The sequence below is a fragment of the Cucurbita moschata genome, unplaced genomic scaffold, assembly GCF_002738365.1.
Source record: "Cucurbita moschata cultivar Rifu unplaced genomic scaffold, Cmos_1.0 Cmo_Scf00011, whole genome shotgun sequence".
Classification (NCBI taxonomy): Eukaryota; Viridiplantae; Streptophyta; class Magnoliopsida; order Cucurbitales; family Cucurbitaceae; genus Cucurbita; species Cucurbita moschata.
Genome location: NW_019268527.1, coordinates 5,280,342 through 5,295,410, shown reverse-complemented (window position 1 = coordinate 5,295,410; position 15,069 = coordinate 5,280,342). Strand labels below are relative to the sequence as shown.

General features: G+C 37.8%; 3 protein-coding genes across 5 annotated transcripts in view; 1 reads left to right on the top strand and 2 right to left on the bottom strand.

Moving 5' to 3' along the window:
- The window catches only part of LOC111449342 (G-type lectin S-receptor-like serine/threonine-protein kinase At5g24080), a 5,030-nt gene extending 940 nt beyond the window's left edge, over positions 1–4,090 (bottom strand). Inside the window, exons 1-6 of one of the 3 annotated variants that reach the window (XM_023089193.1) lie at positions 4,065–4,090; positions 3,683–3,947; positions 1,988–3,351; positions 1,130–1,310; positions 595–1,048; positions 29–432 (exon numbers count right to left, since the gene is read on the bottom strand). In XM_023089193.1, coding sequence (XP_022944961.1) covers positions 91–432; positions 595–1,048; positions 1,130–1,310; positions 1,988–3,351; positions 3,683–3,912 — 2,571 coding nt within the window. In that variant the 5' untranslated portion in view covers positions 3,913–3,947; positions 4,065–4,090 and the 3' untranslated portion in view covers positions 29–90. Of the gene's footprint in view, positions 1–28; positions 433–594; positions 1,049–1,129; positions 1,311–1,987; positions 3,352–3,682; positions 3,960–4,064 lie in introns of those variants that run through there. The other 2 variants (XM_023089192.1, XM_023089194.1) reach the window with 2 other exon arrangements.
- A 1,868-nt stretch (positions 4,091–5,958) lies between these two features.
- LOC111449919 (probable membrane-associated kinase regulator 6) lies at positions 5,959–6,887 on the top strand. Its single transcript, XM_023090005.1, has one exon. The coding sequence runs from the start codon at positions 5,959–5,961 to the stop codon at positions 6,646–6,648; it is 690 nt and encodes a 229-aa protein (XP_022945773.1). The 3' UTR covers positions 6,649–6,887.
- A 4,355-nt stretch (positions 6,888–11,242) lies between these two features.
- LOC111449937 (reticulon-like protein B1) lies at positions 11,243–13,544 on the bottom strand. Its single transcript, XM_023090028.1, has 5 exons — positions 13,299–13,544; positions 12,238–12,418; positions 12,002–12,143; positions 11,810–11,879; positions 11,243–11,686 (listed from the first exon to the last, which is right to left on the bottom strand). The coding sequence occupies exons 1-5, from the start codon at positions 13,486–13,488 to the stop codon at positions 11,514–11,516; spliced, it is 756 nt and encodes a 251-aa protein (XP_022945796.1). The 5' UTR covers positions 13,489–13,544; the 3' UTR covers positions 11,243–11,513.
- Positions 13,545–15,069: the final 1,525 nt, after the last annotated feature.

The following is a 15,069-nucleotide window of genomic DNA, read 5'->3' as shown; positions in this document are numbered from 1 at the left end:
TTTTTTTTTTTTTTTTTTTTTTTCTTTTCATTTTCCCCGAATCCTACTTCTAATGTTCTAAACAAAACTTTGTTGTATGTTACAATTGAACTATCTTGGAGAGATTGTGGAATGACTGCAGGTAGCCAAAGATGAAGAAGGTTGGGTATTAATGGTGAAGGAACTTGACTGATTGATATCTCTTTTCATGGCTCTATAAACTTGATCCAAGCCTTCTTCAACCATCTCCACCACTGTTTGTGGCATTGGCGGCGTCTCGACCTCACTCGATCCTTCCAACATTCTCACGACCTCGCCCATCGTCGGTCGCATCACAACTTCATCTTGTATGCACCAAAATGCAACTTTCAATGCTCTCATTAGCTCTTCTCCATCCACTGCACCCTCTAGCCGCCTATCTGCCACTTTGAAATGAGTTCCATTCTTCATCTCCTGCACACAACAAACAAACCCCAACCGATATAAGTCGGTTCTATAACCTCTAACCTCTTAATTTAGAGTATATACTTAAACCAGTAGAAGAGTCGGTGAACTAATGTTATGGATGTTTACATATATAAGAACTCGACTTAGGAGTAAGAGTTAGACGCATACCTTGTATGCCCAACCAGGATAGAAGAAGTCTTCAGCATCAAAAGACATATCAAGGTTTCTCCTACCACCAACAATCTCCAAGAGAAGCATTCCATAGCTATAAACATCAGCTTTAACCGTGATGGGGCGATTACTAACCCACTCCGGAGCCAAATACCCTCTCGTCCCTCTCACCATCGTTACGACGTGCGAGTGCTCTCGTCCCATCAGCTTAGCCAGACCAAAGTCCGAAACTTTGGGGCAGAAGTTTTCATCCAACAGAATGTTTTCTGGCTTGATATCACAATGTATGATCCTGTTTCTGCATTGTTCATGAAAATAAGCGATCCCTTGCGCCGTGCCGATGGCTACGTGAAACCGAGTCGACCAATCTAAAATCCTGTCTTGGTTATGATGTGAAGGAAATATCCATTTGTCCACAGACCCATTTTTCATGAATTCATACACCAGAAGCCTGCAAAATGCAATGTGCACTTGATATGAACAACAATGATTGAACCAAGATTGTAATGCAATATAGGATAGGAAAGTTGACCTATGCGACCCTTCCGAGCAGTATCCGCAGAGGCGAACCAGGTTCATGTGATGCATAGATCCAATAGTGTTAACTTCAGTTATAAACTCCTTCTCTCCATGAGGGAAAACTCTGTCAAGTTTCTTCACAGCTACCAGAGTCCCATCTCCAAGGCTTCCTTTATATACACTTCCAAATCCACCTAAAAGGAATCAAAACATCAGAAGTTTCCTATGAACACATAAGATTTTCTGTTCTGTTTCAGCCTATATCCCGACCTTATAGTTCTACCTTTCTAGAGTAAACCGTTGAGGATTGTTGGGAGAGGAGTCCTACATCGGCTAACTAAAGGGTTGGTATGATGCCTTTTTGGGAAGCCCAAAGCAACGCCATGAGAGCTTATGCTCAAAGTGGACAATATCATACCACTGTAGAGAGTTGTGATTCCTAACATGCTATCAAAGTCACGCCCTTATCTTAGCCATGTCAATAGAATTCTCAAGTGTCGAACAAAGAGTGTACTTTGTTCGAGGACTCCAGAAAGGAGTCGAGCCACGATTAAGGGGAGGCTATTTGAGGGCTCCATAGGCCTTAGGGGAGGCTCTATGGTGTACTTTGTTTGAGGGAAGGATTGTTGAGAGAGGAGTCCCACGTCGACTAAGGAGTTGATCATAGGTTTATAATTAAGGAATACTTCTCCATTGGTACGAGGTCTTTTGGAGAAACCCAAAGCAAAACCATAGTCCAATATGTCCCTAAATACTTTTCACTCCTGGAGTACTTTCTATCCAAATACTTAACCAACGAGCTTTCAAGAGCACTTTCGAAGCACACTCAAACAGTGAAACATGTCTTAAAAACAATGTAAAAGGGGGTTACCTGTTCCAAGAAGCTCGGAGAAATTGTTCGTTCGGATCTGCAAATCGCGGTGTGTGAAGCTCATAGGAGCTCCAGACAAGATCAGAGAGCTCTCCATGGCTCTCTTTAAAACCTTTCTTCTATGAACATTATAATATAACAACAAACACAGCAACCCAATCAGAAAAGCCATACTCAAAACAATAGGAATAATTGTAGCCTTTTGTTTAGCACTTCCTGAAGAATCTCCATCAGTTCTTGGCCCATTGGCATCTGGTATTGATCCATTGGACCTAACCTTCACAAACAGAGTCGAACCAGCATCCTCAAACCCACCAAAATCTAAGCTTCTCAACACCCAACAATAAGGTTTCTCTTCATCAAGCCCATAAACAGAGGCAACACACTCACAATTAGACAAGCAAGCATCGCCACATTTGGCAACAGTGTCGATATCACTGTAATTTGCAATAACAGAGAACTCAGAGTAATAGTAATTTGTTTGCTGAACTGGAGAAATCCTGAACTGGGTCGCCGGAGATTGATGATGTTGGCCATCACATTTACCCACCGACGATGAATTCTCAAAGCACTGGCTACCACCGGCGTCCTTAAAAGTCCCCGGCAAGCAAGAACAAGTCGCGTTCGTCTTACTTCTATCCAAATAGCAAATCCCATTTCCACAGATTCCGGCAATATCACAAGGATTTGAAACCGCCGCCCATTCCGGCACCCATTGGCGAGACCCATTAACATCATCGTCCCATCGATACAAACGCAAGTTCCCATTACTCTCTAAGGTCAATCGTCGAACAACTTGCGTGCGTACATTGCGAATCGACTGATTTGTCGACGCCGACAATCCCCCATTGTCGTTATCGTTCTTGTAAACATACACAGCGCCATTAGCGGAGTCGCCATAGACCACACCGAAGCTTCCGCCTTCGTCTAGAACAGCGATGACTTCCCCTGTTACATTGGAAATGGCAGGGGCGGACCAGTAGGAGTAATTTGAGTAAGATTCGGGCAACCCCGCATAATTTTCAGGCAAATTGAATGTCAAGGCGAGTTTGAGAGTGGTGCGTTGTTGGAGCATTTTAAGGGCATAATATCCGCCATGGGAGAGGGATTTTGAAGTTGTAAGCTCTAAAGACACTGATAGAGGTTGATTTGGGAGAAGCGTATCAGATGGGTGTGAAAAGCTTTGCCAAATAGGGATTCGCTCGGCGTTGAAGAGGATGAAGTTGCCAGATTCTGACATGACGGCGAACTCCGCTCCGTCTCCGGAGGTGTTGGAAGACCAGACGGTGGCGCCACCGTCCAAAAGGACGAGGTTTCCGGTGGCATCAAACTCCACAATCGCATTCTTGGAGACTGGAGAGTTTCTATACGTAAATGATTGAGAGAAAAATGAAACTTGATCGCTTAATTTGAGCTAATTAAACATCAGAATTCTTCTTTTTCATGTCTTTTAAGAATATTGCATTGAAAAAACACTTTCTTTGAGAATCAAAATTTTGGATCAAACACTGTTCTTCGCATGAATTGGTTACATAATCAACTATTTCTAATCCATTAGTAACTAAGCTGGCAAACTGTGGACAGTGGACTTTGTTTGTCAAACTCCAAAGAATATTCTACAATCATTAAGATAAAAATGCATGAACTCCACCTTACTCTATATTGAACAATAAGAATATATATATATATGCTAACCTGTTAGCTGACCAAACCACGGTTCGATCCCCGGGAAGCTTGGCGAACCATATGGCAAGTAGAAATCGATCAACCGCGCCACTACTAGCCGGACTAAACCCGAACGCAAAAGTACTATTATCAGAAACCCAAGTGTTTCTCTCACGATCAGTAGCAACCAACCTCGCTCCAATTACAATTTGGCTAGCCATGCAAGCCCGAATCAGCCATACAACAGCCAAAGCGAACATAACCCACGAGCCATCACGAGACGACGAAGAAGCACCTACAGCCATTAGAAGGCAAAGATCACTTAGACATAGTTATTCAGCCATTGCCTTTAAATTACAAGAAGGATAACGATAATGGTAATGCAATAAGTGCAGAGAAGTTGGTGAGCTACATTTTGAAAAACCTTCCCCCAAAAATGGTCGGCTGAGAAAACACAAAGGGGGAACCTTTGATTATACGTGTTAGAAGCTGTGAGGTTGAAGGCCGAAATTTCATCAACTCAGTGGCTGTTTGACACGTTTATTGCTTCAATTATTGGTTTTGTTTATTTCTTCATACTTTTCACACCTTTGAATTAGAAATGGCACCTGGGATTTTCAAATTTTGTAATTTTTCAACCAATATTGCTCAATTTTTCCCATTGGCTTTTATGTTGTAGTTGACTTAATAATTTTGGATAATGTAAATTGGATACATATTCCACGTACATTAAATGTCGTGATGGTACAAACTATGGTTGATATTAAGTTAAGATTATAAATACGTGTCGAGGGTTAACATTAATGTACTGTTAGAAACGTACACGTTTATCCATTTCAGTGGACAATGGAATAAAAAAATTAATGATAAAATGAATTATCGATGGAAATTATTGCAGTAGCTTTAAATAATTTCTTTTTGGTATATCGTTCCAAGATTTTTTTTTTTTTTTAATAAAAAAAAAGTTAAATACATGTTGAATCTTATTACTAAGTTGGTATATTCGAATCTTCGATCTTACATGTTAAACTAAAAAAAAACGTCGTCATTATTAATGCTAGAGGAACAAATATTTTTCTAGTATAAAATTATTAAAAATGTGTCCCAAGAGTCTCCAACACACTGGCTAGTATTTTAGTAGACCTCACTTCCTCCTAAGTGGACAAACTCATTAGACCTATGAGACTTGAAATGGCCAACGAGGGAACCAACAAGTTCTAATGATTTTTTTCGGGTAATGGAGCATGTCGACTTTTTTGCAAACATGGTTTGATTTATCCATTATTAGAAGTGCTCATATGATATGATAAATCAACTTACTCGAACTATTCAATTGAAATTATAATGGTCCGCGTTGGGTTCGGTTTTTTTTCCTAATTCGGGCTTGAGTTGAATATTTGGAAAACTAAATATAACATGTATGGTAGATATCGGGATTAGTCCAAAAAAATTTTATTACTCAAACCGAACCTAATTTGTGTACACCTCTATCCATAACGATGTGCCCGAATAACAGTAATAGCCATGGTTTCCCTTCTGCGGCGGTACAATGGACAATGGGTTACCTTCAACAACAATGGATTTGACATTATAAAGCTCGAAGATAAGATCTCGTGCTCGGATACCGTGTTAATTATCCTAAATTAATTGGGTTTTGTTCTTGGTAATTTGAAAGGCAAACTTTACAAAGAAAACACAACATTCTCTTTAGGAATCAGACTGAGGCAATAAGTGTTTGGATTCTCTTGCAATGATTATGGTGTTTAAAAGGGGACCAATTTGTTTGAAGTCGTTCTCCTTTTTTGGGTGTTGTCCCAAAAACCTCGGCCTCTGTCCATGTCTTTTGCCGACAATCCCTTGGACCATTGTCTGCTAAATTTACAGTGCTCAATGTCCAATTCAAATTTGAGTGAAAACGACACAAACTTCTCTGGCTGATAACGAGCAAAGTTTCAAAATCACCACCACTCAAAACTGCTTACCATTCCTCAGCTTAATGATAAAAACCAATCCCATTATTCATTCAAATTCAAGGACAACAACTTGAATCGACCTGTAGATGTTGTCTACGTCGAGTTTTATCGAGTATGAATCGACCTATAGATGATATCTACTTCCCATCGAGTATGAAAATCGACCTGTAGATGATATCTACGTAGAGTCCTATTGAGTATGAATCGACCTGTAAATGATATGTACGTAGAGTCCTATCGAGTTTGAATCGACCTGTAGACGATATCTACGTCGGGTCCTATCGAGTTTGAATCGACCCTGTTGATATCTGGCATCTACGGTTTAAAGTAGCTATGAATAAAGTGAATATCTTTTCGGAAAGAGAATCTGTCTTCATTACATGTTCTTTATTGCCATCTCTAGAAAGTTCAGGCAACAACCCGGTTCGGACCTCGATCGACGCTTCCGACGAAGCCTCGTCCTTCATCGAGATGGACCCGAGAATGCCGCCCTCCAAGAGATTTTGTAGAAACTCCCAAGATTTCAAATTTGACTTCCCTGTCTCGCCGCCTTCCCTTGCAATTGTACATGCTGACCAGCTGATTTCCAATGGCTGCCTTGTGCCTTTTTTCATTGATCCACTTAAAGTTCAGACATATGAGGATGAAGATGAAGATTTCAATCCAAAATCTTCCCATACTCAAGAACATGTCCTTCCACTTCCACTTCCACTTCCACTTCCATCCAATACTTCTGACTGCTCCTCCATGAGAAAGTGCAGGAAACTATCCAAGAAAGTATTGCACAAATATTTGAGTTTTTTCAAGCCATTGTACCAAAGAATAAGAGGTTATAAAGCATCAAGTTCCAAATCAGAAAATGTTGCTAGAAGATCCAAATCTATGAAGAATTGGGAATATACATACGACGCGTCGCCACGAATCAGTGTAGCGTACACCGCCGATGATTGGCGAAGATCCTGTGATTCTGAGAGTTCTATCTATGAGGCAGTCCTCCATTGCAAGAAATCTATAGGTATATGAAGCATGAAAGCAGAGGATGAGATCAATTCAACATGAAATGATAATGTCCCCTTCTGCTACTATTTTCAGACCTTTTAACAATGAACACTTGTTTCGATTCGCCTGTGACCGAGCGGGTTCCTTACGGTAAATACTCGAATGCCATGTGAAGTTGATGAAGATGAATAGAACTTTTGTTCTTTACTTGGAGTTCTTTAGATGAGTTGAACAATCAAGTGACTCTTTGTTCATATTTTTAACCATTTCTTCAAAGTGAACTGAGTTTTTTTAGATGGGATCCCTATCTAAAAGACTTGGTAGCTATTCAATGAGGTCATAAGGAAATTGTGGGGGGTCCCCTAAGTTGCTTTTGTTAAGCAAGGAATCCATAGCATGTTGTTTTCTTGTCATTTGCACATGAAAAAAGCACTCCAACTTGCTTTTTCATTACATGTTCTTTATTGACAATAATTGTCGGGTTTTGTTTCTTAATCACCGTGATTCTATATTGAATATGTTAATAATCATCTTGAGATATTAACTCAGTTAAGATATATACTCACAACCAAAAGATAAGAGATTCGAATCTTTCATGCGTAAGGATGGCTCATCGTCCAATCGTTTGTCAAGAACCACTATTGATGTAGAACAAGCAAAGCTATTTAAGTAAAGAGATCAATGGCTAAGCAAATGCTAGGTCATGTATCTTTGGTATGCCAACGTGTAGCTCAACTGTTCAAGACATATATATACCTTCAACCAAGAGGACAAAAGATCGAATTTCATCAACACGCCAACCGTTTGAACAGCGCCGATTATCTTAGGCTAAAAGAACCAAACCCCATCTTTTAGTAACACAATATCTAGCTCAAATCCTCTCTGAACCACAAAAACTTCAGAAATAGAAAGGCACTCGGATCGAGGGAACTCGATCGTAGCTTCGACCGATTGTTATGCATACTTTAGCCCTTGAATTTAGCTTTTTGGTGGCAGGCAAACAATTAAAAAAAGAGGTTAACTCTTTAACTTTTCTCTTGCACAAAGCTAAAAGTTTCAATGCATGAATTTTAGTCACATCACAGACCACTTGAAGCATCCTCAGACCAAACTTTCAGTTTTATCTCTGGGCATAATGATGAACATGGGCTCCATTTCTGCTCATGTGTCTGCTGCAAAATTGTAGCTTTCATTTTTGGTGTGCTTGATATTATAAACAGTTCGTCTTCAACTCTGTAATATTAAGGGCTTTTGGTAGATCATTTGAATACTTGAAATTCAATCAATTGCTAACATACCCAAAAAAGACAGAACACTGTTTCAGGATGGGCAAGCATTTCAGCCACATCTTCATGCAGTGTCTCTTATTAAAAACCTTATCTTTTCTTCTGCATACCAACAAGATTTGCCTACTCCTTTTCACTATCATTTTTTGTAAGCCTACTTCATGCACAAAAGCTCTCAAGTACTTGAGTATAATTGTGCTGAGAAACCAAAAGAGAGAGCAGCCATGGTAAACTCCTAGTGTCCGAGAAAAGGAAAAAAATGAGTCAACACTAAATGGTTCCCACATCGCTGTGTCTCTCAAAAGACCCTCATAAGAATACAAGACACCTGAAAATCCTTTACTGCCTTTTTCTTTAGCTGTGGTAGGCTTTTAGCTAATGGACTACTAGTGTTGGCTAAAAATGAGAAGTTTGTCACCTGTCTTTAAGCAAGAAGGAGGAGACATGGAGAAAATATGCAAGGATAGATGACAAAGGATGATAAAATTATCTGTTTTTCGACCGTTGAAGCACCGATGCCCACTGTTAGTAAATATTGTCTTTTTTAGGCTTTTCCTTTCGGGTTTCCTCTCAAAGTTTTTAAAACGCGTCTCCTAGGGAGAGGTGTCCACACCCTTATAAAGAATGTTTCGTTCTCTTCTCCAACCAATGTGGGACCTCACAATCCACACCTTTTTAGGGTCCAGCGTTCTCGCTAGCACTCATTCCCTTCTTTAATCGATGTGGGACTCCCCAATCCACTCCCTTTGGGACTCAGCCTCATCGCTGGCACATCGTCCGATGTCTGGTTCTGATACCAGTTATAGCAGTCTATGCCCACCGCTAACAGATATTGTCCTTTTTGGGTTTTTTTTGTTGGAGTTTCCCTCAAAGTTTTTAAAATACGTCTGCTAAGGAGAGGTTTCCACACCCTTATAAAGAACACATCGTTCTCCTCCCCAACTGGTGTGGGATCTCATGCGATGGGTGTCTGTCCTTTGTGTCATTTCTGTATCAGCATTTTGTGCGGGGACCAGGACTTCCCACATGCAATTTGCCATCTGTGAGTCATCCTTCAGTCACTATAGTTGCAAACAAGACAAAGTAGCAAACTCATAAATACGCTTACTTTTGCCAGTTAAGTTGTGGGGTTCCCTTGATAATGTCCTTCAGCTATGAAGGATTAATAAGACAATTATAACTAAAGGTCAAAGTCTATCCTACTGGTAGTGCATTGAACAACTTTATGTATCAATTCAAATTCTTTGCCCCAAGAATGGAACAAATCAATACGATTCAAGAACTTTCTGTTCACAAAACTCAGCGCAACGTTACTGTACGGTTACCGTAGATGTTACGAACCGATCACTGTCAAGATATACTTTCTAAGAAGACTTGTAGGGAATGGCTTTTAGGAAAGTTAGGACAAACTGATCTGTGCTAAAGCCAGTGTCCATGCCTTATGTCTGAGGATTTTCAAAAAGTCCTACTCAAAGTTTTAGGACAATGACCATATATCACATGCCTTTTCTTTGTTTCAAAAACTAGGAATGTTCATTGCACTACTCCACCAATGATGTTGATGAACTTTCTGGGTGCTGATAAATTAATCGAACCTTGAATGTCGTGTGATAGCAACCTTGGATGTGTTTTACATCATAAAGATTCAGTGTATCGATGGAGAGAAGCTAGGTATTAGAGAATGACACTTTTGTGAATAGAGCCATCTCTAAGTTTTTAAAATGCGTTTGATAGGGAGAGATCCACACTCTCATAAAGAATGTTTCGTTCCTTTCTTCAACCGATGTAGGATCTCACAATCCACCCCCTTTTGAGGCCCGGCGTGTCCTTGCTGGCACTCGTTTCCCTCTCCAATCGATGTGGGACCCTCCAATCCACCCTCCTTCGAAGCCTAGCGTCTTTGCTGGCACACCGCCTGGTCTCCACCCCCTTCAGGGTTCAGCATTCTCGCCGGCGGTGTCTGGCTATAAGACCATTTGTAAACAATTCAAGCCTACAGCTAGTAGATATTGTCTTTTTTGGACTTTCCCTTTCAAGTTTCCCCTCAAGCCTTTTAAAACACGCCGATTAGGAAGAGATTTCCACGCCCTTATAAATAATGTTTTGTTCCTTTATCCAACCGATATGGGATCTCACATTTCCAATACCCAAAAACTGATCCCAAGAGTTTTTTTTTTTTTTTTTTTCACTTTTCCTCTTCGAGATGAAACCAAAAGTAATTCGTAGTGTGAGAAATAAAAAATACAAGTCACAGCTAGAAACACGAGACAACTCTCTCTAAGAATCTCTAAGAACCTCGGTTTCATAATTTTAAGAGAATGAGCGTCTCCTAAAAGGGGTCACAATCACAATGACTAGGCCCAAAGTAGATAGCGAACAACCAAATTCCTACAAAAAAGAAAAAATGATAATTAAGGATAAAACAACGCAACTTAGAAGGACAGACATCAATTCAAATATTGGATTATAGAACAGACTATGATTGGAGGAGTATTGTAGGAATAGCTTACTTCATTCAGAATGAATCAGCAGTGGCTATTTCAGATCATCATTCAATGTCCTGTGCAAGTGCAACAATTGCATAGAAAGCAACAGCAATGGAATTTCCCTTATAATCATCATTTCCTTCGAAGAAAACTACAGAACAATCATTGATACCTTCCAAATAACACACTTCATCTAGACACCAATGCAGAGGTACAGACGATAAGTGAAAGAAGAAAAACAGCCGAAAACGGATATAAGTAGACAATTTCATGTGCAAAACAGCAGGCTGAAATACGAAAACAAATCGAAAATCTCACTTTAAATGTTGCAAGACTTGAAACTGAGCTAACCACAACAGTTCTTCACTTATTCGTTATTTCAATTATTCTAATAGGAATGATTTTAAAATGATTGGAAGACATTTTTTTAATTACTATACATTAATTCTCGAGCCCTATTCGTTCTTGCGTCGCCTACGGCCAAGCGACGTATGCTCGAGCCTCTGGCCCCGATTCAAAAAGAAAGTTTTAAAAAACGGAGCAGATAGATTTCGAAAGACAGTTTTAAAAACAAGATTTGAACGATTGAAATTAATGTTATATAGAAATGTAGGCAATACTTACTGTATATATAACACTGAAGTTGATATATATTTTTTATTATTATTAATTTAAAAGAAAACAAATAAATGTTTAAAAGTGCAACCATTTCAACGCACATTTTAGGGCAAAATGAAAATAAATAAACTTTTGATAATTAAGAACTGTTTTTTCAAAAAAAAAAGACTCGGAAGTCCAAACCGACAGATTATTGAAAAACTGTGAACCGAACATACAACAGCAGAAAAGCAAAGATGCGTATAATTAATTACTCTATAAGGCATATATCCTCAACCGAGAGGTAATAAGTTCGAATCCCCATCCCGTTGAACTCAAACAAAAAATTACTCAAGAAGGCCTACGCTTGGCATTGACAAGAAAAGGCAAAGATATATTGGTGCAGAGATCACCAATCTGCCCAAAACTTACTGAGAGCTGTCTTGCCAGAAAAAGAAAACAAGACTGCTAAGAGGAATATGATGTAGGTAAGCATGACCAGACGCAAAGGCTTCATAATCTAATTCTTCTTCTTCTTCTCTTGAAGTGCCCCAATGGGGATTTTACTTAGAACCTTGGCATCAAACACAGCATACTGCTTCTTGAACTCTATCCAAGCTTTCTCAGCCAATGGGTCAACCTGGTCTTCATACTTCTCATAAAACACTGGCACCGTGTGTAGCAATACAATGGCTGATTTTCAAGAATCAATAGCACACCAGAATATCAATAGGTATAACACATATAATTTCAGTTATAAATGCAAAACTTTTGGAGATTTCTCATCCAAATAACTGACGGTGTAGAATTCCTTACATATGTATAACAAGGTCAGAAAATTGCACCAACTGCCAACTACTGATAGAACCCATAAACCAAGAAAAACCTGTTAATGGCATCAAACTATCAAAAGCAATTTCAAAAAAAAAAAAAAAAGAGCCTAGAAACATTCATTTTGTTTCTTCAAATCTAAGACACATTTACTCGTGATAGTAGCAGTGAACGTACACTGAGAAACTTCTTCAAATCTCTCCCACAAGCAATACCACGTAAAATGGAGATTGCACGGTTGATTTCGATTCTCAGTGCAGAGACAAATTGAAGAAAGCAAACTTCAGGGAGTTTCATATCTGGGATTTGAGGTGGGGTCCTATACAAACAACACCAAAAATATATACATAAAAGGGAAAAACAAAACCAACAGACTATATATTGCATTAGATATTGTAAGCCGAAGTCCTTACTTGTTGATAAACGTATTGGCATAAGACCACAAGAACATTATAGCAAGTAAAAGAATTAATAAATGGCACACGAGGGTGATTAATTGGTACTCAATCAGCTCAAAAACAATCCACAAGGCGGTGGCAACCCCAAGGATGCCTGCAGAGTTCTTCTTGTTCCTCCAAAGAAAAACATCAGCAGCTGCAACAGGAGGCAATCATAACTTACAAGAAAAGTTCCCTCACGAATAAAGACAGGAAAAGGGGTGAGGAACAGAACTGTAGAAGGTCATACTTCAGCAATTGTCATGTTCTATAGAAATGTTTGGGAGAAAAAAATTATATGTCGAATCAGTTCTCAATCTATCTTAATGCAGTTGTTATACCAAATAATAATAAAATAATAAAATAAAAAGAAAAGGAAAATGTCGTACGATCTCATACTAAAACAATTCAAAGAACACCAATAAAAGATCGTAATTCATAAACAAAGCTAATCATGCAAACATTTGAGCCTATGACACAATTTTCAATACAGAGGAAGGGTGCATGCATCTAATTGTCACTACTTTGGGATACATTTCCGCGAAAGCTTTCAGAAAATTCTTCAAACAATTGCACTAATAGACTACAAATAATGGGTAGGCAATGTTTTTGCAGTCGTTTGGTAGACAGACCAAACAAGAACTAGACTTTTCTCCTTCAGCCGTTTGTCCCGTCAACTACAATATTCTTAAGAACTAAAATATAAATCTAACCAGTAACTGAGCTATTTCCTGATGCGAGATCTACCTGAAACCACAAACTATGAAGCCATAACGCTAATAACGTAAGGCTTTCATGCATAACTCGATTGAAAGATAGAGATAACGAACTCTCTGTTGCAACATTGGACGGTCATCCAATCGAACGAAAATTAGCACAAACTCACGCAAACACATATCGATAATAACAATTAAATATAGAAGGGCATTGGATAAATAAAAGTAACAGAGCATGATCCAAAACGTATACATTCATCAAAACTTCTAATTTTTTCTACATTAGCCGATCAACCACGAGAGAAAGAGATCAGAGAGTACGCTTTCCACCGCCCAGAACGGTGTGGACGGGCTTATCTCTACCGAAGAGCCTAAAAACACGGGATTTTACAGCATCGATTTTGGAATGCAGGCCATCATCAGAGTCGGATGAAGACGATGAAATGCAGTCGCCGATCTTATCGGAAATCTTGTCGATAACCGAATCCCGCTCGCGTGGTTGGTCAGCCATGGATCTTTGCAGCAAAATTGAACAAGAGAAAATGGAAGCAGAGAAAATGGAAGAAGAAAATGCCAAACGCAAAGAGAGGGAAATGCAATACGAGCTATTTAAAGTTAGGGTGCGTCCAGAACCGGGAAGTAACGCGACAACAGGATTCTTTTAAATTCTTTTATTATTATATTATTCAACGTCTTCATTTTTTTAATAGAAAATAGAAAATCCAATCGTCTAATTTGATTTTTTTTTTTTTCAATAAATTGTTTGAAAATTACTTCATATTTCGAATTATCTATTTTATATTTATTTCAAATATTTTAAAGTTCTCAAAATTGAAAACAAACAAATCAAATATATTTAAATACTTTTTATATTTATTTTAATTTAGTCGAGTATTGTTTTTTAAAATAGTCCATATCCCAAATTGGGCAATCTAGCAGGCCCAATAGAAAAGGGACATCATCCTACAGAAACGACACCGGCAATTCTTCAGGCCCAATAAGCCCATAACTTATAAGTTACAAATTTTAATTAAATATCTAAAATAAATAAATAAATGTATTTTAATTATATTAAAAAAAATTGAATAAATAGGTTGAATAACTGGAATGAAAGAATAGAGTTTGAAGGCCCAAATGTTGAAAGGTCAAACCTTTTGAAGACAAACAAAAACAATAGCATGGACTCCACACAACCCCAAAAGCTAAGCCACCAAACAGAAGAGAGCCTATGGTCAATACAAAGCTTGCTACTCTTCCCCATTTATTTCTCACTTTATCAACCTTTCCTTTACCCTTTAAGCCACGATTCTTCCTTTCTCAAATACATAGGTTGATATTAATAAAATCATAAACTAAAGTTGGAGCGTATTTAAGTTATCATAAAATTTTTCTTGTTATATTCATATTTAGGTTATTAATTTAGTTTGTTTTAATTCCTTATCTTTCTTTTATTTTAATTTTTTAAATAGACTATTAAATTAAAACTCGACTTATAAATTTTAAAAATGTATCTCATTTTCTTACCTTGAAAACTATTATTATTTAAAAACAGAAATCACAAACGAGATTTATTTTAAGATATTAAATATTACTGAGAGTTGATGTAATTTGTATATATATATATATATATATATTATCTATTTTTCAGTAAAAAAATACAAATAAAGAAAAAACTTTTACCATCATTATTCATCTATTATCTATTTTATCTCAAAGTCTACAAATTCTTTTATAGGCTTTTTTTCACATTCATTTCAATCTCTTTTTCCTTTTTGGAAGTTTCCCTTTAACCCTATTATCAACAACCATATAAGTGTAACTCCAACTTTTTTCTTTTCATTTTTCATTTTTTTTTCTTTTTTAAATTTACTTTGCCTTCCTTCCCTTGCTCTTTTTCTTTTTCTTTTTTCTTTTTTTCTTTTTCTTTTTCTTTTTCTTTTTCTCCCTCTTTTTCACCACCTTCAAATACTATGCCCACATATAGAGCTCTTTCTCTCCTTTTTTTTTCACCACCCTTTGAATATTATACTTTCATGTATGCTTTTTTTTTTTTGCTAAAAAAAAAAAGAAAAAGAAAAAGAAAGGGCTTTTT

Bases quoted from the DNA above. Each gene is read 5' to 3' on its own strand.
- LOC111449919 (XM_023090005.1), top strand. From the start codon at position 5,959: ATGAATAAAGTGAATATCTTTTCGGAAAGAGAATCTGTCTTCATTACA.
- LOC111449937 (XM_023090028.1), bottom strand. From the start codon at position 13,488: ATGGCTGACCAACCACGCGAGCGGGATTCGGTTATCGACAAGATTTCC. The intron at 12,419-13,298 runs GTACTCTCTGAT...CTCCTGTTGCAG, and splicing joins CGTTCTGGGCGGTGGAAAGC to CTGCTGATGTTTTTCTTTGG. The intron at 11,880-12,001 runs GTACGTTCACTG...TGCCATTAACAG, and splicing joins ATTTGAAGAAGTTTCTCAGT to GTTTTTCTTGGTTTATGGGT.